This window comes from Centruroides sculpturatus, unplaced genomic scaffold (genome assembly GCF_000671375.1).
Source record: "Centruroides sculpturatus isolate CEXI.00-Female unplaced genomic scaffold, Cexi_2.0 scaffold125, whole genome shotgun sequence".
Taxonomy (NCBI): domain Eukaryota; kingdom Metazoa; phylum Arthropoda; class Arachnida; order Scorpiones; family Buthidae; genus Centruroides; species Centruroides sculpturatus.
The window spans coordinates 191,687-218,483 of NW_019384337.1; the positions used below are offsets into that span (position 1 = coordinate 191,687).

The following is a 26,797-nucleotide window of genomic DNA, read 5'->3' on the forward strand; positions in this document are numbered from 1 at the left end:
TTAAAAAAATTAGATATTCATACATAATCAAATAATTTCATTGCATTTTAGAATTTATTACTCAATAATCTTTAGTTAAGTAAATAAATAAATAATATTTTTTTATAGTTTTTTAAAATGTAATACTGCTTTAATAGAGGGATTTGTTTAAAACTAAAACCTATATTTATTGTACACAATTTAAGATGAATACATAAACTATGCATTTATCTTATAGTAGATTTAACATTTTCATATGCTTCTCTCTCTAAATTTATTTTCCATATAATTCATTTACAATATTCATCTTTTTTATATTACTTTATTTTATTTTGTTTTTATTATTTAAATCATGTTATAAAAGTTAAATTTGTTTAAAGACTTTTAATACATAAAAACATAAATACATTATGTACAAATTTACATGTGTGTTGAATTCATTAGCAATTGTATTTTTATCACAGAAAATTTATTCTGAAGGTTTACATTCAATATCAATTACAACATGATCAATGTGAGGAGCATAGGATTTAACATGTTCCACGTGAAGTATTGTTACATTCCATGATTTATTATAAATTTGAAATAATAATGTGTTTATTTTTTCTGCTGTTCTTGTTGCCCAATTTTTCCATTCAGCTCTTAATAATTTTCTTCCTTTGGATTTTATTTTGTTGTCATTTTCATTTATAAATTTCGAATCAAATGAAGAATCTAGATTTTTAGTTCTTGCTATTTTAGTTTCGACATTAGAATGGATATGCAGAAATCCTCCAGTAGATCTAAGTGCAAGGCATGCAGTTTTATATCCAGGTTCGGATGAAGGAAGAAGACCAAGATTTATTCGATCTGCTATTCCAACCGGACACACCTATAAATATCGTATATGTAATTATTTTATAAAAGAAAATTAATAAAATATAAAACACATTTTAAAATTATGTTTATTAAAATATATACAATTATCTTTTTTGAACCAATCATTACAAGATTAATTGGTTGAAAAAGTGTTGAATAAAGTGAAATTGCATAAAAACTTTTACACAGTAAAATAGAAATGCATTTTCAAAATTAAAAGTAACTATGTAAATTTAGAAAGAAATATATATTTTTCCAATTAGTATAAATTAAACCTTGTAACTACCATTAAACCTTGCTTTGTGGCCACTTCAGTTATGTGACCATCTTGCTTATGTATTCACTCCTGAAATTTCTCCATATAATTGCATAAGTTCTAATATAACTAGCCATAACTATAAACTAGGACATCGTGCAACTTTGTCATATCACGATAGAATTGAGGCATAGGATTTCCGCATTGTAAACTTGACAAATTTAATTTGTTGAGTGTAAATAAAGATTTATTAAATTAAATTAAAATTATCTCTAAAATTTAATAAGAAAGAGAGAGAATTTTTTGTTCAGTTATTTTATACAAAACCTGATTACATAGTTATATTTTTACTAACTGCAAACCAGTAATAATACATTACCCTGAAGGAAAGTGTGAATTTCTGTATATTGCAAAGGATGTACAGTATTATGTGAATATATTTGTGTGTTGATTTAATTTTGTGTTTGTTATTTGAAATCATATTACAATGAAAATATGTAAACTAAGATGATCATACTGAGGGATAATTTTTACATATATAGTTATTTTAAATATAAACAGAATGTACTTAATTAATCATAGATGTTTGCAGCTAAATATCAAACTCTAATAAAATATTTTAATATTTAATTAATGGTAATTAAGCTATTAATACCAAACATTTAACAATTTGCTGAAAAGTGTCACTGATATTAAAATATAGGCTAGTATATTTCAATGAATTATTAAATACTCTGTATTAATAAGTCATTCAAATGCCAATTAACAAGTTATTAAATCCTTCAAAATATAAATATATAATTTTTTTTTATATATATATCTACAGAATGATTGATTGGAAAAGTCTTTTTCCAGACAAATATTTCAAAAATAAATAATACAACTATTGTAATCCTGTTGCCATTATATACAGTAGAGCCTCGATTATCCGACCCCCTATCAACCGATCCCTCAGTTAACCGACCGTCCTAGTCGGCAAATTTCAAATGTCCGCTATTGATGTGACGCTACAATATTTGGCTATGTCTTGGCTACTTTAATATTATTTTTACGTGTTTTAGCTGGCAACACTGGATTGACCATGAAAGGGAGCCAGTATTTAAACGAGGCTTAACTTTCTAATTTTTAACGATATAATAGCGATGATTTTTATTTTAAAAAATTTTTGTTAGGCTTAACATCAATGAAAATTCAACGCAAAGTAGGTTAATAGCGATATACTAATATACTAATTACATGAAATATAATAATATACTACACTAATAATAGATTTTTTCATACTTTTCGGTTATCCGCCCTTTCAATTATCCGACCAACCCCAGTGCACAATTAGGTCGGATAATCGAGGCTCTACTGTACTAAATTAAAGGAATGCTTAACAATGGTGATACCACCCACCCTCTGTAACTTAAGAACAAATGGAAACAGGACATCAATGTCAATTAAAAAATTGTACAGAATGACAAAATATGCAATTTTAACTTTTCTTCTATTTTGAAATATTGAATAGGACTCCAGTACAAACTGTAAAAAATTTCTTCCACATGCACCACTGCATAACAAGGATGCAATGTGAGAGAGAGTAAATTTAACATTCATATAGCTATAGACAGGATCAAATAATCTAGTTGAGTGGAAAATATCAAAATCTGATTAAATGAAAAAGAAGAAAACAAAATGATACAAAGAAACATAGACTGATGTTTATACACACCTTTTATTTTACAAACTCAAAATAACCCACCACTTGCAAACAGAACTCTGCATTCATAATGTCATTCATTATGATAATTCAAGCAATCCGTTTCAAACATTTTAGGAATGTAAACTTAAAGAAATTTACATGTCAACGGGATTTTAAATTCCTTTCAAATAGAATCATTACTCCTGTTTGGCACAGAGTGGTGATAGCTTGGTGTGGAGTACACCAAATTATTACTAGGACTGCCAAGAGCTTGTATGGAATAGAGAATAGAACAGGCCTCTTAGTGTCCCACTGTCTCTTAGTGGGCCTCTTTTTGCCAGTTTTTTCAGAACAAATGAAATATGTTGTGTATTTCTTTATTAATAAAAAGCAGTCTTAAAGATTTTATTTTTGTTAATAAAAATAACCTTAATTTATAGGGATTGGAACCACTACAGGTCCTAAGTTTTCTCCAAGCCTGGGGAAAAATCCTGTTTCCCATCCCTCTCGACAGCCCTGACCATCACCACTCTACACCAAACAAGAACACAAAACCAATATACTGTATGTATCAAACCCTTTTATACTCAAGGTGAGGAAAAAATAAAAACATTTGATGCATGTAACTTATTGGATCTGTGTTATTATTTGGAATGCCATATCAGTGAGAAGACTATTTTGTAAAGCACATGAACATTTGAAAAAAATGGCATAGCAATTTAATATATTATTAAATTTGAGAAATATTATTATTCAAATAAAAACTAAATAAAATTATATTGCAGTAATAAATGAATATAAATACAAACTTTTCTATTATCTCCAAAATGAATAACACATCTTTCATCAACACGATTCAAAACAACATTTTTTCTTAAAGCCTCTACTGCATCAGGATTCCATTCACACGCATGTACTTTAGCAGCATTAGTATGGACAAGATAAGGAAGAGTAAAATAACCAATTCCTATAAAAATAATATTTTATTATTAAAATAATTTGAAAATTCTATGTGATTATAATAATAAAACTTTCCAAAATCCAAATAACTGTGTTTAACAAATGTTTTTCAAAATTTAAATTAACCAAAACATTTTAAAGATGTCTGTAAAAAATCTGTGGAATTCAAGTAAATTTAGTGGAAAATTAGTAGTTCCACATGGAAATGTTAATAATAAATAAATTTTTATCAAATTTATTAGAGGGATATTTTTAATGTTTTACATATTAAGGTAAACAAGTAGGCTTAAATGAAAGGTTGACTCCACCATAGAACTGTTAATTTTCCTCATATGCATGCAAAGGGACAATGTAAGAAGGCACTTGCATATTATCTGCTTTAATGAATTTTTAAAATTTTGTAATTTTAAAAATTTATTTGTCCTGGGATTTTTATCAAATATTTATGCTTTGGGTAGGAAATCATGTTATTTCAATTCAAAAATTTTCTACTGAATTGAGTTAGATACATGACTGGATAACTTCATTGTTAACGGGAAAAGTATGATGTAAAGGAGCAAGACACTACTAAACTTAAGTGCATTGTGATGAAAAATTGCAGCCCAGCTTTGTGACAATGCCACAATAAATAATTGCTCATTACCATTTTAAATATTTTAATGTTTCCATTAAAGCATCATAATAATATTTTAGTTTAGTTCATATTAAAATGACCATTGTAATAACAGCTTTAATACTTTTGTATTGTATGCTAACAAAACTCTTCACTTTTTCATACATTTCATATACAGGTATTCCTTGTATAACATGGTAGTTACATTTCGAAACAGTGCCATGTTATGCGAATCCATGCTATATGAAACAAAGGACTAATACAAAACATGGGGTTAGGTTCCAGAAGTTAACAAAAATATACTATTCTTTTTCATTACTAATATTTATTAAATGTTTATTAAAGCAGTCAAAATTTATTTCCAATTAATAATTAACTAACAATCACAATTAAAAATACTGTATTATGCATCAATATTAATTTTAGTTAAATGAGAAAGTTCTTTTTTTACAAAGTAGCATCATCATCGGAGCTTTTTCATTGATCTTTATCAAAAATATCAGCAACATCTTCATTGAAACCTGATAAAAGGCACAAAACCAATTGAAAATTTCAATATTCTGAAATCCATGGGCAAATTTAAGACAGCATGCAATGCTTATGTGAATAAAAAATATATTGAATAATGGAGTTTGCAATTAAAAGTTGTGAAATTTTGTACAGAGGATTTCTCAAACTGTATTAGAGTGAAACTGGAAATCATGTTGTACAAGGGATATCTCCAATTTCCAAACCATGTTGTAGAAGTACTATGTTTATGAGGGATACCTGTATATAGTTTGTATAACTAACATAAATAAAAAAGAAAATCCATTTCATATGATCATTGTTTTTTACCCATTAATCAATAAATATTCATCCAATATTATTTATAAAAGTAAAATAATGCACTGATAAAAATAATCTTAACCATAATATTTTTCAATGTTTACTATTTGTGAAATGAGATAAATATTTAAAATATTGAAATAAACATTAAAAAACTTATCAGAAAGCCATAAACAAGTATAAAATTTTTGTAAGCAGTTAAATTATGTCTTAAGCATTAATTAAGCATTTCATAACATTCACACACACACACACATCTTGATATATTATTAGAATTCAGATACACAGAAAAATCATAGCAACAACACAAAAATATAATTCATAACAAAAGAAAGTAACTTAACAAATTCTAAGGACATAAATACAATCTGATATCATATTTCTAAAATATAAAATATTCATTAATGAATATTGTAAAATTCTATTCAATTTAAGTAATATTTGAAAGAATTTTATAAAGCATTATATATAATTTAATATTATATATAATGCTTTAATGTTTTTTTCTGATGAAAGCAATTTGAAAGTAGTAAGTACTCTTTTAGTCTGTAATGCCTGATAAACTTTGTTTTTATTTAAAAACTAGCAGATGAGCTCAGCGTTGCTTGGGCAAAAAATAATGATAGCAAAGATTAAGATTATTAAATTATAGCCATTCTTACCTGTTTTCACCAGGTGCAAGAATTAGGTCCCCCCTCTTCTGAGACTAATTAGAGAATTTTTAGATATCTGCTTACCACACCAGGATAACGATAATTAAGACTCACTGCAACCACTAACTGGTGCTTAGTACCACTAAATGATGAATAACAAATGTTTTTGTAACCCTTTCTGGGTTATTCTTCAGGTTTACTTAATTCCAAAAATAAGCTGGATCTTCTCGAATCATTCATAAATATAAATTTGAACATAAAATTGAACATTAAGATGAAGAGTTCGAATAAAGCGAACTTATGTGCATGCGCTCCCCATGTCAACTTTAAATATGATTGAACAATAAATATTGTTGAGAATTTTTAGAAGAGTCTAAAAATATATTCTAAAATAGTACAGTAGAAGCCGAGTTCTTCGGGGTAATCCTTAACCCTCTCCCTCTTCCCTGGGGGTAGAATTTCCAAAAATCCCTTCTTAATGTGCATTCTCATGGCATACCTTATTAAAATGCAGTCAAAAACACAAAAAAACCACATTTAAAATAGAAGAGTTCTCCAGGGTATCTTTAACCCTCTCCCTCTCCCTAATGGAGGAAATTTCCAAAAATCCCTTCTTAATGTGCATTCTCATGACATACCCTACTAAAATGCAGTTAAAAAAAAAAATCACATTTAAAATAGTATAGTAGATGCTGAGTTCTTCAGGATAAGCCTTAATCCTTTCCCTCTCCCCACAGAGGGTAATTTCAAAAAATCCCTTCTTAGTATACATTCTTGTGAAGTACCCTAACTGTGTACCAAATTTCAACTTTCAACTCCTAACTGTTTGGGTTCTGTGCTTATTATTATTATTATTATTATCAACCCATCTCGATTATATTATAAGATTTTATATTATTAAATATAATAATAAATACATAACTTTTTACCTGCATACATATCAATGACAGTTTCATTACTACAATCAAATTTAGAAATTCTTAATTTTTCAGTAATATTTCCTGCACTAAACATGCATTTTGTAACATCGTAGGTATATCTGAAATAAAAAATTTTACACTATTTTATAAAATATATAAATATATATTAATTTAATTATTTGTTTGAAGTATTTTAAGTAAATAAAATCTCACTAAAAATATCTTTAAAGAACTTACTTAATTCCATTTTCTTGACAAGTTATCCAACCATCATTGCCTAGTAATAATTNATATCACGATAGAATTGAGGCATAGGATTTCCGCATTGTAAACTTGACAAATTTAATTTGTTGAGTGTAAATAAAGATTTATTAAATTAAATTAAAATTTTAATAATTTTTAATAGTTAGGTTTAAGAAGTTCATTTTCACTTACACTTATTCCATTCAGATTTTAAAAAAGACATTGGTGGTAATAAAATTAAATCACCATGCTTTTCCCAGTGATTTGGAATATCTTCTTTACAAGATTCATCCCAAAGATTATTTCTCTGCATTAAAATTTTCAAATTTTCAAACAAACACTGATATGGTGATTTTACTTCTCTTTTTTTAAGTTCCATTTGTGGTGTATTTGAAAGTTTAATTGAAATGCCGTTAACTTTTGGTATTTCATCTGATACATCAACCAGTTTGTTTAATTCACGAGTAAATTCCGTAGTAGTAGCAGTAATTAAACATTCATCAACATTTAGTTTTTTTATAATTAAATTATTTTTTAACACTGTCTGTTTAAGATAATCACTGTAATAAAATAATTAATTTTTAAAAACTTTAAAAAAAATTTTGCTATGATAAACTTATAAATTTTGATTAATGTAAACCCATTGTTATGTAGTGACATGAAAAACAGTTCTATCATTCAAAAATTTTTATCTTTCAAACATCGTCACGTTCCAATCTTTTAAACATTTAAAAAAAGACGTTTGATACGAAAATTTGTGGTGCATCAGTCATCTGGTAAGTCAAATGGCCTTGCTAAAGGCACATTCGATGTACCAAATGCCTGATGTACCACAAATTTTTGTATTAAACACCTTTTTAAATGTTTAAAAGATATAGTGACATGACAATAGGATTACATTAGTCAAAATTTTACTTTCACTACATCTTTCTACCAAGTTATTTTACTTCCATGTATTTGTAAAAGGTTTTATTCTGATAAAAGTATAAATAAATCATTTTATGTTAACATCCATTACATAGACTAATTGATGCAATATACATATTATTATAATATTAAAAAGACAACAATAATAATATTACATTCTAATAATTAAAAGACTTTGTGNAAAAAAAAACAAAATTGGCTTTCTAAAGGAATTCTAAAATATAATAAAGTAACTAAAGTAAAAATTGAGTTGTAATCCGAATAAGGACTTTAATTACGAGTATTGTGTTAGTACGACTGTATAAATAAAGAAATATATAATAGAATTTTTTTTAATTCTAATAAATTATGCATCAAACGGTAAACTTTAAATAAATAATGTGATAAACTAAAATAATATTAGCCTACTTTTATATTGTTTAATTAATAACTTTTCTGGCAAAACACGCAATTAAAAGAATTAGTATTAGAAGGGCCGATAATTTTTGAATGTAGAAGTAAAACGTAACCTTACTTTTTCTCAATCAGAATAAAAATAAAAACTCGAATACATTTAAACATGACAATGAAATGAATGCCAAACATACTACAGCGAAAGGGTATTAAAAAGACAACAATAATAATATTACATTCTAATAATTAAAAGACTTTGTGAGGGATGACAACTAATATGGCATCATTTATGAGCTGGGCTATCATAATGTGATAATAAATGACATGAGAGGGGAAGTTAAAATATGGAAGTCAGTGTGATATCATTTATGGATGACCCATATATTAAAACAAACTAAAGAATAGATGACAGCATTTTGATATTGTTGAGTAAAAAAGTCAATTCTCCCATAATTTGGAATGGAAAACTCTCCCAGAATCAACTCAGGAGTTGGCAACCTTACATATATATAGTAATAGCTGATAATTAGTGCGAAGTTCGAATCTGTTTAAACCGGAATTCTCGTTTTATAAAGGTAAAACTGTCAACTTACATCCACGTGCAATATTTTATTTTATGTAAATCTTAAATATGTGATTTAAATTAAGCTTACATATGTAAATAATTCTCATAACAGTTTGGAAATTCAATAATTATTACCTAACTATTTTCATATCTTGTACAGATACAATAATTCCATAAAAATTTCCTTCGCCATTCCTGGCTACGGAAGCTGCCATCTTGGATCATAACACCACCTGGTGAACGAATGCAAAAGTAATAACAAAATGGCGTCACACTAGTAAGAGATGTTTATAATTTTTAACTAGAAAACGTGCACGTTAGATATATGCTGTCATTTTCATTGGTTATGAAGAAGTTGAATACTCGAAATGAGGTATAACGAGAAAGAAATAATAGGTTTAGCCAATGGTAATGCAGATAAGGAAGGAAGACTTCATCATAGATGTCCAGGATTCAGAGAAAGTAGGAAGACTTTACACTGGTTATTTAATTTGTATTTATTCTAAAAGCTATTAATTAATTTTTTAATAATTAAGGAGATGAGAATAGATATTTCTCCAGTGAGCTGTTTAGCTACATTTGACTCTTACTTTGAATTATAAACTCATTAAGCTAATTAAATGGTTCCTGTTTCATTTAGACAAGCTCACAAACTTTCTTATTCAGTTTATATGAATGCTCAGCAACAAGGGATATATCTAAACTGTTTAACTTTACAGCATATGTATATTTGTTTTCCTCCATTATTTGTATTTGTATTAAAGAAATGTGTTTATTTTTTTAAGTAATAAATTGGAATATATGAAGCATGCAATGCCATAACGTTGTAAATGTCATTTTTTTTTTTTCTAAATACGTTTTATTGAATTGAATTTTAAGTGATGTTTTCTGCCACAAAAGAATATTGTGGCGATATTGGCAGTGTAAGAGCCGCCGCAAACTACAGGAAGCGGGAGCTAGCGTATGCTTCATTGAGCTCTCAAGCCCCGCCTTTTTTTCCACGAGGCTATGAGCCATTTTTGCTAGGTAAGGTACACGGGCAAAAAGCAGCCACAAACTATACAATGTTTGCTCGTGTAACGTAGTCCACATGACGTGGATTTCATAGATGTGGATTGACTATAGAACAAGATTTTATTATAACCTGTACTTGTAATCAGTCAGTTTTTGTTCCGAACTTTGAAACAGCATGGGAAAAACATGCCTACTAGTTAAGCCTAACTAGGCTTAACTAGCTGAAACTATACATAAGTATTTACTATTTATATACAACATTTATACTATCTTCTTTTCAATACTGAATATATTAATCGTGTAATTTACGTACGTCGATAAAATTCTATTATTTCTTTTTTGACATGTGACATGTTCGTGTAGTCATCCATCTTCCCCGCTCTCTCTTGTTAGCGTGACTGCTCTAGCTGTTGAATTCTGTGAACAGCGAGTGTACTCTTGTATTGCTACACTAGCAAAGGAAAAACCGCAGGGGCAATAAGAAAGGGGTGGAGCCTTTAACATCATCAGTTGTGCTAGTGCATGTTCGCTAGCATTTTGTTCTTGCAAAGTGCTAGTTTGCGGCAGCTCTAAGTGGCTGTATTTTGAAGATAAATTTATATGAAAATATAACATTTAAAGTGCCAGGATGCAAGTCACGTGACTTTTGGTGCATAAAACATTGCAGCTTATATTTACATCATTTTGATATTCCAGAGAATTTGTAGAACAGTGAGTTTTTTACCGTTTTATTGTAAAATTGAAATGAATTCATTCATTCGAAAAAATGTTTTTTACCTCCTGAAAATTTTTTTTTTTTGGCATTTACAACATTATGGCATTGCATGCTTTATATATATATAGGGTAATGGCATCTGGTAGTTGACTGGTGGGTCGCACCATCATTTGTGGTGGCTGACAACTGAATTTTTCTTCATTGAGCACCTCAAATGTGTCAACTGTGAGAGGATGAGCAAGTGCATTTTGTAGAAAACATTTGCTCTTATATTGTGTAGTGCTTGCAATGGTCACAAGCAATGAAACAGAACAGTATCTAACCCCCTTTTATCTTCTAGTTTTGTTACTGAAAGAGAAACAATTCATCAGGTCTTTTAGCATTTTGACCAAAGAAACTAATAGGTCAATAATGCAAATATTAGCAAAATGATAATGCCTTTTGCTAGTAGATATACAAAGTACTCTTTGGGAACAATTTAAACCAAAAATGATGATGTAAAACATAGTTGATAAACTGATACTTGGTTAGCTACACAAAGACAAGCATAGATGACTCTAGAAGTTGCATAGATAAAACTGAGCAAGAAAACTTACTGAGTCCATTAACTTATTTTATTGAATCAATTCAGTAAATCTGTTTGCTTGCCATTATCTAGGTGTAAATTAAGTTTTAAATTTTATGAATATTTATTAGAATTAATTTTATCAATTCTCATCAAATTATTTATCTGATAAATTAAAGAAAATAATTAAAATAAATAGATCTTTCAAATGTGAAAATAAGAAAATTCATTAAAAATTTAACCCACTTTTTGTTTAGTTGTTAAATTTAATCTGTTTTAAAATTTAATATTTAAAAATATTTTTATAGTTATCATTTGCTTTTATTTGCATTTCAAGTGAAGCTGTACATAAAAGCTTTCTGATGTTATTTCTATTATTTATTCAGCTATATATTCAAATCCAAAATTGTATTGTTTTGATTTTAAAAATAAGAAGTGTTTATTTCTATTTATTTGATGATGATTTTCTACTGATAACTTTTAATACATTAAAAAAGTTTTAATGATGTATGAAAATTTAAAGCGTATCAAATAGAAACATTTTGTATTCATCATGATATATTCATCAAAATCATCATGATATTTTCCAAATAATTTCATAACACAAGGACTTCTGTAAACTAATTTTTTGATAGAAGTATATTGTACCAGTAAGTATATTGACATTCTTTGGTAGTTCACCTATCATGATGATTTTTGTGATGTAATGTTGTCTATGTCACTGTCAGCTTAGGGTATGTTCGTAAAGTTAAACGAGTTAAATGCATTAGTAACAAATTGTTCAAAAAGTATTAGTATCACTCGATGTGCATGCTCTGCTTTGATGACATTTCAAATAAAACTCTAACAAAGTTCACGGAGGGAAGAGTTAGTTCATTTCATTGAGAAAATGGCGCCCAACGATATTGTTGTTTCTAAATCTACTTGAGTGTTTAAACTGTGAATTAAAAAGTGAAATGATAGAAATAACTGTCCACCCGAAGCAATCTAAGAAAAATATTTAGAATAAGGCTGCACTAGCAACATTCATATCTTCAATTTTAGAAACAGCCATTTAGTTATGAATGAATCGTTCTAAAAGTCTAACAAAATAAGAATAATGACGACGTTATTCTCATAACTTGTTTGACTTTACAAATGTACCATTAGTTGAGATAGAATATAACAATTTTGAGTTTAACACAATAAAATAAAATAGTTATGTTTTTATGGATGCAATGACAGCAACAACATACTAAAGAAATTGTTTAAAAATAACTCAAAAAATTACAGATGTGTTTATAATTTCTGAATGTGCTGTTGATGTTAATGCTATTACATCAATAGAACTATTTTATTGTTATGTTTCTGGAAATGAGCATTAAACTTATCTCTAGAACATTTTTGTTCGGTATTTTTTGAATATTCATACAATATTAAAACATTTTTTAATCTTACAACTTCACAAAAAACATATTTATATTAATTTTTCTGAGTTCAAAATCAAGTGGTTCTTCTATCTCAATAATTCTTTTATATGCTTTCCTACCTAAATTATTTGGCACTATGGTGAAGTGGCCTCTTATGGTGGAAATTTGAAAAATGTAGTTACAAACACATGTACTGTACTTACAAAGGTGCAATGAACATAGTTTTAAGAAATAATTTTATTTTTTGTCACTTGAGGATTTTTTTTCTGTAGAAAATCCATTAGAATAGGGAAAAATTGAAATAAACAGGCTATTTTCATTATATAGTTTTTATTATATTATTATTATATTTTCATTATATAGTTTTTGGTAAATGTATTTCATAAATGCACATAAAGTACATAATACTCAATGGATCGTCATCAGGTTATTGATGCTACACAAACCTTTACACTAGTTTGTTTACAATTGTTCTTAACAAATCACTAAGGAATTTGAATTAAAAGTGTTTTGAACATTATGTTAAATTCAAAATAAACAAAATAGAAACTATCTAAATAGTTCATTAAATAACAAAATTGAACTAATCAAACAAACTATAATAAAATAAGATACAATAAAATAAATATAACATCATGGGATTTTTACGACGACCACAGGCTCCGCATTAAATTTTGAGCTTTCTTTGATTATGTACAGTACTTCCAAGCTGAAGGTAAGGGCTTTCCAGTATTGGTCCAATGTATACGAGAGACTAGAAGAATTAAATAGGATTAGGGATATTGCTACAGTGTTGGGCTTTGGAACAAGAGTCATTGAAGAATTAATTAGTTCTTATGCAGATCCTAGAAAAAAGAAAATGAAGAGTGATAGGTACAACAGTATTGCTAAATTCACATATAACAAAGATGTATCCAGTATTATGAAGGAGGAACCTAGAAACAAAGTGTGATAGGTTTTGTCTTAGTCATTTTAAGTAGTTCTAGCTTCAAATGCATAGAAATTATGAAGGAGATTGCAAAATGCAAAAACACGACACTACTATACAAAAAGGCTCCACGATATATAACTTACTCAGGAATGACAAAGATAAGATCATAAAGGAAGAACAAGCAGGCGTATACACGATATCATATAAGAACGACCAATTAGATCTCAACAAGGAATATATAGGTGTCACAACCAGAAACCTAAACAAAAGAATCAAGGAGCATAAGTATGACATAAACAAAGGACACTATTCAACAGCGTTATCGATGGTAGCTCATACAGATAGGTCTGTAATCGAATGGGTAGAAGCCAAAATTATCGCACCAATGCATTCATCGTCTCTGGCGTTAACATTGGAAAAGTGCGAAATCTATAAATCTAGCCTAACTGGAAGATGTTTGAACTATAAGCATGCCACAATTTTATCTTCAGCTTGGAAGTACATAATCAGAGCTCAAAATTTAATGTGGAGCCTGTGGTCATTGTAAAAATCCTATGTTGTTATATTTATATTTATTTTATTATATCTTATTTTATTATAGTTTGTTTGATTAGTTCAATTTTGTTATTTAATGAACTATTTAGATGGTTTCTATTTTGTTTATTTTGAATTTAACATAATGTTCAAAACACTTTTAATTCAAATTCCTTAGTAATTCCATAAGAACAATTGTAAATGAACTAGTGTAAAGGTTCGTGTAGCATCAATAACCTGATGATGACCCATTGAGTGGGTTGAAAACGTTTGTTCAACATAATAAACAAAGTCTTTCAGTAATAAGGTGTGTTTGATATACAATATACAAAGAATCTGATTATGGATGCAATATATTATTTTTTCAGCTTAATGACTAATGGAAAATGATTAATGCCTTTTGTTCAAACTGGGCAGTTCTTCTTGATAGATGCAAGCATGCAGCATGTCTTACTTTTTTATTAGTGAAGAAGAAAAATAGAATCAAGAACAAGTTTACCACAAGCTTGGAATTAACCAGAAACTTTAAGAAAATAAATACAAACAAGCAACAATGCTTAGCCATATTTTTGGAACAAGAAAAACATATAGGAAAACATACTAACACACATCTTTAGCTGATCCAAATAGAGTATACCGATAGGAAACTTCAGATATTATCTGCTCAATGAAGAATGCATTGACCAGAAATGCCATGACTATGCTGTTCTCTAAATGGAATTATCAGAGACAGTGACAGACATTACTGTTTATTGGAAATAAAATGCCCATCAAAACTTAGGAATGCTTTTATAATTAATGAAGATAGACAAATAAAGCCTCGTTACAGCATTAATCCATGGCTTTCTTCTAACTGAGTCTTTTTTTAATTTGGAAAAAATAAAAAGAAACTATCCCTGTGGTATTATTGTAAGAATTATTACATCTTACCACACTACAAATATCTCATTTCTTTATTCCAGAAGAAAAATTCACTAAATTTTTCGTGTTAGCTCAGTTGTAACGCTGTTGTTTGTAACTACAAAGTTCACTATTCTACCGCAAGAGGTCTCTATCAGTAGCGTAAAATTTAGGCAGCGTGCCTGTAGAATTAAAGATGTGTTACAGAAAAGTAAACACGACTTATTTTTATTTCAAGTGTTTCTTCAAGTATAAGAAAATCATACCTATAATAATAATAAAATATATTTCATTTGTCAAAACTGAAAAATCATATTCTTTACTTTTGAAAATATTATATGATGTTTTAATTTGAAAAAATTTGTATGGAATATTGTTCCATAATTTTTACATATGTAGGGGAAAGTAGGGAATTGTCAGTACCCCTAAGAAAAAAGTGGCCCCCTGAGGGAAATATTAATAATGTACAGGCACATAAAATTTTGTGTAAATAAATTTATATGATCTTTTATTTAAGATCCATAAAAAAACCACAACAAATCCACCTAACAGATTTTTTTCAACAAAGAATGAAATTTGCAGAATGAATATTACCCTACCAATTGAGGTAATTCCACCCATGCATCTTGAGTAATTCCATCATAATCTACAGTATAAAATTATCTACAGTTGTAGTAAATTTTAGAAAAGTATTCAAGTTTTTCAAAATTTACTTAGGTTTAGTCAAAATAGTCAACTGTTGCTTTTTGCAATTATTATTATTTGAAATGACTACTGCCAAGGGAGAAATATCAGTCAGTCACATTAAAGTTAAAGTTTCCAGTGAAAATTTTTGCAGATATCATCTGGAAAGAATTTCTAACATTTACATATAATAAAAATCAAAATGAATGCACTTGGGGTAATTCTGATAACTGTAGCACCATTATGTTAGCATAATATCACAAAGAATTTTAAGATTTGAGAAAAGAACATGTGAAGAAGTCAGTTATGTATATATTGTCCGTTATGTTATGTCAATATATTTATTGATAAATGTAATTTCATAAGAAAATAATGATAAAAACAAAAGAAATTGTTAAGTTCATTTATCTTGATTTTTTGGATATGGAAAAATTACATCATATTGGCATCAACACTCAAAAATAGCATTCTGAGAGCACATGGAACAGCATAATGGTTTACTGCATGTGTTTGCAGCTGTAGCTGCTACTTACTGGGAATGTTACCAGATTTCTGATGCACGTAGCAGAGGCTGGTAGTATTACCAAAGGTAGCACCAATATCCTATTCTCCCCTAATTCTTGGCACTTAAGTTTAAATTTGTTAGAATAATTTTTCAAGAATGTGATGCAAGAGTAATTTTTTTATATTTGAAGGAAGAGAAGTGAAAATAAAAGAAGAAAATATTTTTTAGAAATTTAAAAAATATTCTAATTTAGTTATATGAATTAGATGTTGGTTACTTCAAAATTAATAATGATATTCTGAGAGTAACAACAGATCAAGACTAAAAGTTAAAAAATATATACAGTAGACCCCCTATAACACGGTAGATACATTCCGTGTTATATGAATTCTGTATTGTACGAGTCCTATAAATACATGAGCCAATCATAGCCTGGCACGTGTGCAGTTTAGTGGCTACGGCTGTTTAAAAGGTTTTCTTCCATAAAATTAATCAATTCTAGACTAATTTGACTCAACATTTCCAAATCACATATAATTTTTTGGGAATAATCCATATAAACTATGCTATAAACAAAAAAATTGTAGGATTACTTACCAAGTGCACACCATTCGAAGATGCTATTGCTTAAGCTTATTTTTGTCGCAGAGCGGCTCATCGAATGGTGTGCGCATGTTTCCCGATAAGTTATTTTTCTGTGAAAAATTTGCTGAACTTTGAAGACATCATTAATATAAATATAATTTTTATAGCTGTTAAATAATAAATGGTTTTTAGTAGGTCCGCTGCTCGTTTAAACTCAATGGTTTGTGCAATGTCCACTATTGGTCTAGATTCGACCAATCCTGTCGAGACACGAGTCAGCCATGACAATCTGTCTCATTCTTTCTTTTACTATGTTATACGAACATGATCGCAATTTTTCTGCCGTGTTATACAAATCCATCTTATATCAACCCGTGTTATAGGGGGTCTACTGTATATGATCTGAATATTCTAATAATAATTGAGATAATTGTAGAACACATTTCAAATATTACAGTAAATTAATTTTTGAAAATTATTTAAAATAAATGCTACTATAGTGAAATTAATTTAAAAATTTAGTTGTTAAAAAGTTTCTTGTAATTTTTTACTTTCTTTTTAAAGCATACAAGGAAAGGTGGTTTAAATTAAGGGGCAATCTATTATTTTACTTTCGATTGAATGAGTACGGAGCAGTTTATGAAAAAGAGGTAGGTATATATATATTTTTTTTCTATTCATATTAATCTATATTATGTAAGATGCAATTTTAAATATATTTATTGTATATCATTCTTGATTCTATATAATTCATTCTGTACAAGTAATACATGATATAATGTGACTACAAACATATATATGTTTGTAGTCACATGCTGAAATTTGCCATTTCTTGAAACACTAGTATATCTTATAATAAACATTTGTTTCAGAATCTGTCTAGTTTTTCAGGTCACTTCTTAAAATATTAACCTGGTTTCTGGCAGGGTTGGCATGATTTAAAAACAATGTTTTAAAACATAGGCATCAGATTTAAAACATTTTTTTAAAGCAAATGGTTTTTTTGGAAATAAAACACTTGATCTAGTAAAATAGAAAAAGAAAAAAAAACCAGAAAATCTTCAGTGTAAGACTCAAGAATGTACAGAATGTTTTATTTAATATAAAGCAATGGCATTTTTAAGATTTGCATGTACAAATACCAAAACAGGATTGACAGCAGTGGCTTCTGCAGCTTGAAGAATTTCTTATTTTCAGAAATGTACAGCTCTCAGTAGTGTTTGTTTAGGTACTTGAAAACTTTAACAAGCTTTGCTGCCTTTTCCTGTCCAAGTCAATTTCTAAGTTTTGAATGAACAAGTCCATAGGTAGAGAAAATTCTTTCAATTCCCGCTGAAGAAGCCACTGCTGTGTGCAGCTATGTAACTAATTTTAAAACAGGTTCATCAGTTCTGTCATGTAATGACTGCCACCATGTAAGAGGAGTGATATTAGTTAACACAGACTCTGCAAACATGTGTTACAGAAATGGGCTAGATTTTGCCAAGTATTTTAAAACTGAAGGCATAGTGTCTGTTTTAAAATACTTACATATTTTAAAACTACTACTACTGCTAGTCTGTTTTAAAATACGTATTTTAAAACAGACTAGCAGTAGTAAGTGTGGCACAGAGTTAGTGCAGCATTGTTCATACTCAGGGCCGGACAAATGTCTAGGGCCCAGTTTTTAGAAGATCCCAGTCAAACTGTTTATTTTGAAAACATTTGTAAATAAGATTCTTCAGATAATTTAGATTTTTTATAGTGATTAAATAATTGTTATTAATAAAAAATTAAGATTTGTTTTAGTTTTTCACATTATTTAGTTTTGTTTTATTTATTGTTTTATATTATTTGTGTGCTCTATTTCTTGTGGGAGAGGGGGGCCCAGTAAAAAGAAAGTGTCTAGGGTCCTAAAGTGGGTTAATCCAGCCTTGTTCATACTGTCTGTGAGCTTTGCACTCTAGTATATTGGGTCCAGAAGGTTTGCTAAAAGGTGATAGTCTGTGATAGCCATATCAAATCTGTCTTTGGCTGCTTGCATGACTCCAGTGATCTCAAGTTGTTGCAAGTCATTTTGAACACTATAAAAGTAATGTTATAAAAAAACCTTCACTGCAAAAGTAATTAATAAAATTTTCATAGATCATAGATAACAATGTATGTGTATTATTCCATACATTTTTGGAAAAGGACTGTTTTTTTCATAACACTATGGAGATTACTTGGGCAAAGAACTAAAGAATATCTATATAGATTCAATTGAGCTATGACCCAGGAAAACTTTATAGCAAGCTATAGAAAATTTTAAAACTTATAATGGTTCAAAATACTCACCCAACTGTTGCAATTCCTGTATATCATCCTGTAGATGGTTATCTTCAATATATTTTTTCATACTAGTGACTAATCCAACCATTTCTTTCCTACATACTGTATTTTGAATTGCACCTGCATGCCGGTTTTCCTGGATTTCCAGAAATTAATTTGTACTGGTTCCAGATATTATCAAGCCTTCTTCCTGCACTCATTTTTTACTTAACAAGTAACGATGATAATAATAATGTCTTTTTCCATCCAAGTAATATTATATTAGCTGTATTGCTAACAGTATTAACTGGCATGTGCTATCAGGAAATCTCTTAGTGATAAAAGTCACATTTCACGTGCTTTCATGACCCATGAGAGTGAGAAAAATTTCCCATTCCTATGCTCATGTTTAGCTCACAAGTCAGAAAAAGTTTATTTACTAAATTTATGTAATAAAACATTGTTTTGAAACAGTATTTTATAATGTAATATAAAACTGTTTTAAAACAAAATAAAAACAAAGGTTTCTAAATAAAACGTGTATTATTGTTTTATTTCAAAAAACATAAATTTCCCAACCTTGGTTTCTGCAGGTGTTGAAACATGTGTATATTTCAGCATCTGTTTAACGAAACTAGGAATTTTATTAATGTCTAACAGCTTATTAGCACCTAATGTAAAACAAAACAGCTGAATGTTTTCACACTTCTATATATTGTAACATACAGATTCCATACATGAATGCGTGTCCTTGATGGTCATTTTTACACATTTTAAGATCTTTTTTATTTAATCTCTCTCTACTCTGTGGGCAATCAGAGGTCCTTTTTTTATACCCAGTTTTTTCTATACTTCAGGCCCATGGTGGGGTGACTAGAAGTTAAGAGGCAGGACCCAATATATCCAAGAGAGACTGTCTATGAAAAATTTGTAGGGAGTTGCATGCCCAGATTTGATCCTAGGTCTTTCAGAGTGGTGAGCTAATGCCTTAACTGCTTCATCCATCTAGCTGTTGCATTTCAGACACCCAATCTATGTAGTTTGTTTATGGCAAGGCACAGTACTAATAATAGAAGTTGAAATAATGCTACATTGTTACTATTACCTTTTTACTTGATAAAATAATAAATTCTCAATCCAGCAATTACTATAAACAAAAACAGATTAAAAACAAGTATGAAGTTTGATTTTTGAGTAATGTATTTATCATATAACATTGATTTTCAATTTTTTGTTATAAAATATCATAATCTAGTAATGTACCCAAAAAAATTAGTAATTTTAAGTTCCCTTATTTTTATTTCATTTATATTTTACAGCCATTAAATATTATTAAATTCAAAATGTAAAATATACATTTTTGCTGTATTATTACATTTTAAAAAATAATTATATACTAAAATTGTTTTGCTATAATTGATTTATTTTTATTAAAAAGGTATATTTTTGTCCAGTAATTCACATTCAAAAAAGTTACAACATACAAAAGTGTGGAAGCATTCAACTAATTTGTTTTACTCTATCTGCTAATATATTGTTAGACATTACATGAAATGCTGAAATATACACCCATTTTGACATTTGCAGAAACCAGGTTAGCATTTCAAGAAGTGACCAGAAAAATTTGAAGACTAAAACAAATGTCTATTACATGATGTGCTAGTGCTTCAAGAAACGGAAGGACATTTCTTGAAATGGCAAATTTCATATGCAGAAACAATGTGTAATAATTGTTTGACATTATTTAACATTATTTATTTCTTTCCAATATGACTCTTGCAAATCAAATAGTGTAATTTTAAATCACTTTAAACAGATTATAATATTTTATATTAGAGTTAGATATTTTTTTATATTTAAATATATATTCAGAAAGAATTCATCATTTACATTTATAAATCAAGATAATACTTTGATAAAGTTAACTTAAATATTTATATTTATTATATCATTGCAAATAATTTAATAAAAAAAAAAAGTCACCATTTCCGGTTCATGAATTTCTGTATTAAAAGTTAGAATAAAAATCTTGATATTATATTTGATATGGTAGTTAAAGTGAATAAACATACTGAAAGTAAATATTTTCAGTTCTTATATTTTAAAATTTATTATAGTTTTACTTCTTAAAATTCACTTTAAACTTCGTAATTTATTAGTCATAACAGTGTAATTAATAACATTATTTTGTAAATGTAGTAGTTTTGCTAAATATATTTTTTTAATGTTTTGTAGCCTGTTGGTGTTTTGGTTGTAGAAAACTGTAGAGTTCAACATGAACCTTATTCAGATCTTCCTTTTGCATTTTCTATCAGTGAGTATATAAATGAACTTTAAAGTTTTTAAAATAACAAGGATTGAAAGAGAAATTAAATAATCCAAAATTAAATCAAACAGACTAAAAGCTAAATTTTGTTACATCATTGGAGACTTAAAATATATATATATATAATTTTGTCTTAACTTAATAATTTTGACCATACAAATAATCATACAAATATCATTTTGTCAGTTTTTAAAGTTTTTAACCATCTGTCTCTTGTTGGAATATTAAAAAAGAATTTGAACTGACCCAGAATTATTTGTATGGTCAAAATTATTAAGTGAATTAATCCTTGGAATTTTACAATTCATGTTATAATTTTGTATTGCTAACACAGCATTTTTAAAATCACAAAATGTTTTAAAATTTAAATATGATGATTTACTTATATTATATACAGTTATTATCAGGACTATTTTTCAGCCCAAATGTACTGGTATGGTGTATTGACAGATACCATAAAAAAATGTCAATGGGCAATATATAGTACCAGCAGTTGCTCAGTAAAAATAATTCTGTGTGTTCAGTCATCATACATGTGTACTGGCAATAACTTTTGTAGAGAAAGAGCACTGATTATAACCCATCGTCATGCCATTGATTATTTCATATTCTTAAAAAGTAGGTTGTTTTCAATAGAAAAAAACTCATAAAATTTTGCATTAAAAGATAGACAGAGTTAATAAGACATGATTAAAGCAACAAGTTTGAGATTTATTATAAAAATTACTCAAATGAAATCAAAATAAATTATTGAAAATTAACTTTTCATTACAACACTTGATTATTTATGATGGGCAAAATTAAAAGGGAATTGACAGTAAAACTCTAAGATTTTTTGTATAATATTGTGGTAACCATGGGATCTGGCAATACCTTCCAAGTATTTTAACTCTTCAGTTAGCGCTTGTTGTGTGGAAGAGTGCGTGTGCACTCGTTTTACCAATGCCCTGAAAGCTGACATCTTGTACTGGAAGGGATCACAAGAGGTAACTGCTATGTATCCCCATACAAACCAGTTACCTCTTGTGATCCCTTCCAGTACAAGATGTCAGCTTTCAGGGCATTGGTAAAACGAGTGCACACGCACTCTTCCACACAACAAGCGCTAACCGAAGAGTTAAAATACTTGGAAGGCATTGCCAAAACTTCTCTAATTCAAAGCTCCAAGGGGCAGGAGAAAACTTTGAGTTATAGACAATTCAAGTTAGAGAAAAATAGAGTAAAAAATGCCAATTCTGAATAGATTTGTACATTACCTCTCTTGCATTATAATAAAGAATCTCTGATAGTTTTTTTTGTTTTAAACAGCTCATGTAATGTCTTTCAAGAAAATGTTCAATGTAATTAATGGAATTGAACAGTTCTGTAGGTACATCTTGTTGAGATAAAGCGAGAAGACCTGTTGCTTTTGACTGAATGTTGTCTGAAAATTGATGTTGGAGAGTAGATACAACTAACTGTCTGAAAATTTCATGAAAATCTGATAATTAGGATCTCTTTGGATAGAACAAATATTAAAATTTGAGTCTGGGAAGTTGAAAGTAACATAAATCAGTGTTATAGGACCATGAAAAACTTTGACGTGGAGAAAATTCAAGTTAAGGAATTCAAGTTGGAGATGTTAAATCCCTATGCTATTCCATTGAGAACTACCAAGTGCTTTGTTTTCTTCAAATTGAATACTTTAATTTGAAGAAAACAATATTACTATATTGTAATTTTGATGATCAAACTAGTTCATTAACACCAGTATTAAAATTAAAGGATTGATGGCAATAAAATGAACTTAGGAATTAGATTTTTATGAATACTGTATTGAAAGTAGTTTACATAAAATCATAATTATATGATCTTATCTTGAGTGATTTTAAAATAATATTAACTGATTTTTTAATGTAAAACAACATTAAATAAATCTTATTACATGTAAAAATTAAAATTAATACACTTTATGTTTATGCAGGATTTAAAAAAGAAGTGTGTACAAAATTAATAACACAGTTAATGACACTTGTATTTTATTTACATTTCTGGTATTCAAATATTGATAATTTTCAATTGAATTTTTTAAAGAAATATTTTAATATAGTACATAGTTTCATTACAAATTATATTTCACTTTACCTTATTTATGTCAGAAAAGTTAAAAATTTTACATAATTGACATAAGTTGAAAAATTGTTTAAGTTTGTAATTATGCATTTAAAGAATGCATCTGGAATTTTAGTGCATTTCTACATTGCATGAATTCCTGTTTATATACTTGCACCAGGAATGCAACTAAAGCATAGATAATGACCACAAATTAATTTAACAATTCATTATTATTAATAAACCATTATAATATATAAAATTAATTGAAAATTTAATTGCATTGATATTTTTAATGTCAACAATCCAAAGTTTACATTGTAAGAGAAAAATGTAACTGAATGTTTGGCACTGAATATTCTTTTATCAATACATACAAAATATATTCGTTTTTTATAGATAATAGTAAAAATAACATGTAATCATTTCTTCCAGTTGTTTACAATACATAATACTACAGAATAAAAACTGATTAAAAAATACAAGTAATAATAATATAAATTAAAATTATCAAATACAGTAGAGCGTCGATTATTTGAAAGTCGATCATCCGAAATGTCAATTATCTGAAAGAATTCCAGTCGGCAAATTTAAATTTTTGCCAGTGCTGTGGCGCTGTAATCTTTGGCTATGTCTCGGGCTACTTAAATATTTTACGTTTCTGATACTAAATTAACTTCTGAAGTATAATTTTTTATTGTTTTTATATTTTTCAATATATTAATTTTGAAAAATACAAAATAAAAAAAATAATTTTTAATGATACAATAGTCTTCGTTAGGCTTAACATCGACGAAAATTCAATGCGAAGTGACACGCAGCGGAGAAAAACTTCAACATCGGATACGTTAAACTATTTTTTCGTACATAATCGGTTATCCAAAATATCAGTTATCCGAACAACCGCAGTCCCCAATTGATTCGGATAATCGACGCTCTACTGTAATTATAAAATATAGTAACATTATCATATTTTATATAAAAATTTAAATTTCAAGAAAATCAAGTAAAGTTTGCTTCAGTTATTCAAAATTTAAAAAACAATTATGAAAATATAGTTCTTTGTGAATACTTTTATAATTAAAATGATTGAAAATCATAACAGTATTATATGGTTCTGAACTTTAGTTTTATTTGATGCAGTAAATTAATAAAACATTCATACATTAAAATGTAATTTAAATAACTTTAAAAAAGAAAACCTTTATTTTATTTGCAACTTTAGCATTTTTTGTGTGAAGAAGTTTGAGAGAATTTATGGAAAGATACACTTTATTTTAAATAGTTTATTATTTTTATCAAATAGAGAAGGAATTATAGATGTCCAAATGGGTCAATAGGAATAGATTATCAAAGATTGAAAATTCATGAAAAAAAAACTACTGTTTTAGAACAGATCTTATTTCTTATAAAATTTATTGCACTTGGTAATATATTAATATGCATTTGTTAATCATATTAACAAACTGTTTCTTTTTTATGTAGAATATCATAATTTCTGTCTTGTTATACAAACATAAATAGTAGTAAAATTAGCTTTCCTGGGATAATAGAAGTTTTGAAAAACAATAACCAGGTAGCCCTGAAGTAAGAAATAAACTGAAGATAGTTGCTTCAATCATAGATATCTTTGAAACTTCAAAATTTAATTATAATAATAATGGTATAATAATAACAATTATTAAGTGAAAAGCTTAAAATATCTCTTATTTAAAAGTTTTAATCTGATAAAGATTAAAATTAAAAAGACTTTTTTTTGTTTTTTAATTTAAAAATGTCAGATGTAAATTATCACTCTGGTAATTTAAACTAAAATAAATTAAAATTGTATATATTATATTATTATATAAGATGCCATATTAATAAACTTCTGTTGTAGTTTAAAAAAAATTTTAAAGTACAGTAAGACCCTGCTTAATGCTGATTCGATATAACGCGGTCTGCTCGAAGCCTAAAAAAAGCTCAAAATTTATGCCAATTTAAATTATTGCAGCATTTCATTGATTCATATATAATACAATTATTTATGAACATGAACCAATCAGAAGAAGGTGGCAAAAAGGTGTACTTTCTTTAAATCTATGTTTGTTTGGTGCTAATTTTGGAAAAAATATAACATCATGGATGCCATAGGCAATATCAGCTTCACTTGGCAAGAATTAACCGATAAATGCACAAAGAAGTGTGGAAGAAGTTGTGGCTACAGGATACAAGAATTCTCAATGAGAAGAGCCTATCACTCTATCATTATGTTGACTAAATTGTCAACTAATCAATACAGCAGGACTAGGAGATGTAGATGAGCAGGATATTGAGAAGTTACCATAGGTTTCTGGTGAGAGTCTTCCAATGATGACTTTCAAGAACTCAGAACAAGGAATTCATGTAGAACTGGAAAATAGAGATTCTGAAAATGAAGTACCCAAAAATTTTCTCTACAGATTTCCTTTAATAAAAATTTGGTAATGATAACCAAAATTGTTGATCAAATTGTAGCAAATGATCCAGATTTTGAAAGGAGTGCAAAAGCAAAACGAGGCATTTTGGATGCGATCTTCTGCTACTGACATTTACTTAAGGAAAGAAAAAAGCCACAAATGAAACTTCACGACTTTATTGCAAAAAAACAGAATTTCAGAAAAGTCAGGATCGTTGTCACAAAAAATGAACTTTACATTTCTGTGCGCGTATGTTTAGGTGTTATTTAACATATTTTTATATTGATTTGCATAATTATATATTTTAAATTAAAGTAAAATTTGTTTAATTTTGGTCATGTGTTCCCCTATACCTATTTACTCTGTGATGTTAAAATAACCTCATTTAACACATTTAGCACTTTGTCATCTAGGAACGCATCTTCCACGTTAAGTGTGGTCTTACTGTATGTTGGAATTAATAAAATCTAAATATTTATTTTTACATTTAATTATTTTTATTATAGCGTTTGCAGATGAATTAGATAAACGTCATTATTTTAGTTGCATCACACAGAAGCACTGTGATAATTGGATTAATTTAATAAGAGAAGCAAGGTAAGTTTTTAAAAATTTTTATGAAGAAATATTTGCAATGGCATTTACGATAATCTTATTGCATTTTAGTTATGAATATCAAAGAGAAAAATTACTTAGAATACAAACAAAAATACTAGAATTAACAGGAACAGTAAGTTTTACTTTTTGTTTATTTTTTGATTAAAAAAATTGAACAAGTATTCACTTATATATAGGTTATATTTTAGCTATTTAAACTGAAAATTTATTTATTATGATATTTGAATATTTCTAAAACTGAGATAATATTTTGATTATTTATGTGAAAAGTGTATTTTCTTATATTATTTTAAAATTTTAACTATAAAAATCAT

General features: G+C 27.9%; 1 protein-coding gene and 1 pseudogene across 1 annotated transcript; one reads left to right on the top strand and one right to left on the bottom strand.

The window, feature by feature from the left end:
• Window positions 1-348: 348 nt before the first annotated feature.
• Window positions 349-9,116, bottom strand: LOC111632475 (annotated as a pseudogene).
• Window positions 9,117-9,202: 86 nt separating this feature from the next.
• LOC111632492 (pleckstrin homology domain-containing family J member 1-like) lies at window positions 9,203-26,643 on the top strand. Its single transcript, XM_023376919.1, has 5 exons — window positions 9,203-9,341; window positions 17,286-17,371; window positions 21,246-21,324; window positions 26,372-26,462; window positions 26,532-26,643. The coding sequence occupies exons 1-5, from the start codon at window positions 9,248-9,250 to the stop codon at window positions 26,626-26,628; spliced, it is 447 nt and encodes a 148-aa protein (XP_023232687.1). The 5' UTR covers window positions 9,203-9,247; the 3' UTR covers window positions 26,629-26,643.
• Window positions 26,644-26,797: the final 154 nt, after the last annotated feature.

What these genes read in the sequence shown, in the direction of transcription:
- LOC111632492 (XM_023376919.1), top strand. Translation starts at nt 9,248, where the DNA reads ATGAGGTATAACGAGAAAGAAATAATAGGTTTAGCCAATGGTAATGCA. An exon ending in GAGCAGTTTATGAAAAAGAG is followed by an intron (nt 17,372 to 21,245) that starts GTAGGTATATAT and finishes AATGTTTTGTAG; the next exon opens with CCTGTTGGTGTTTTGGTTGT. An exon ending in TCCTTTTGCATTTTCTATCA is followed by an intron (nt 21,325 to 26,371) that starts GTGAGTATATAA and finishes TTTTTATTATAG; the next exon opens with CGTTTGCAGATGAATTAGAT.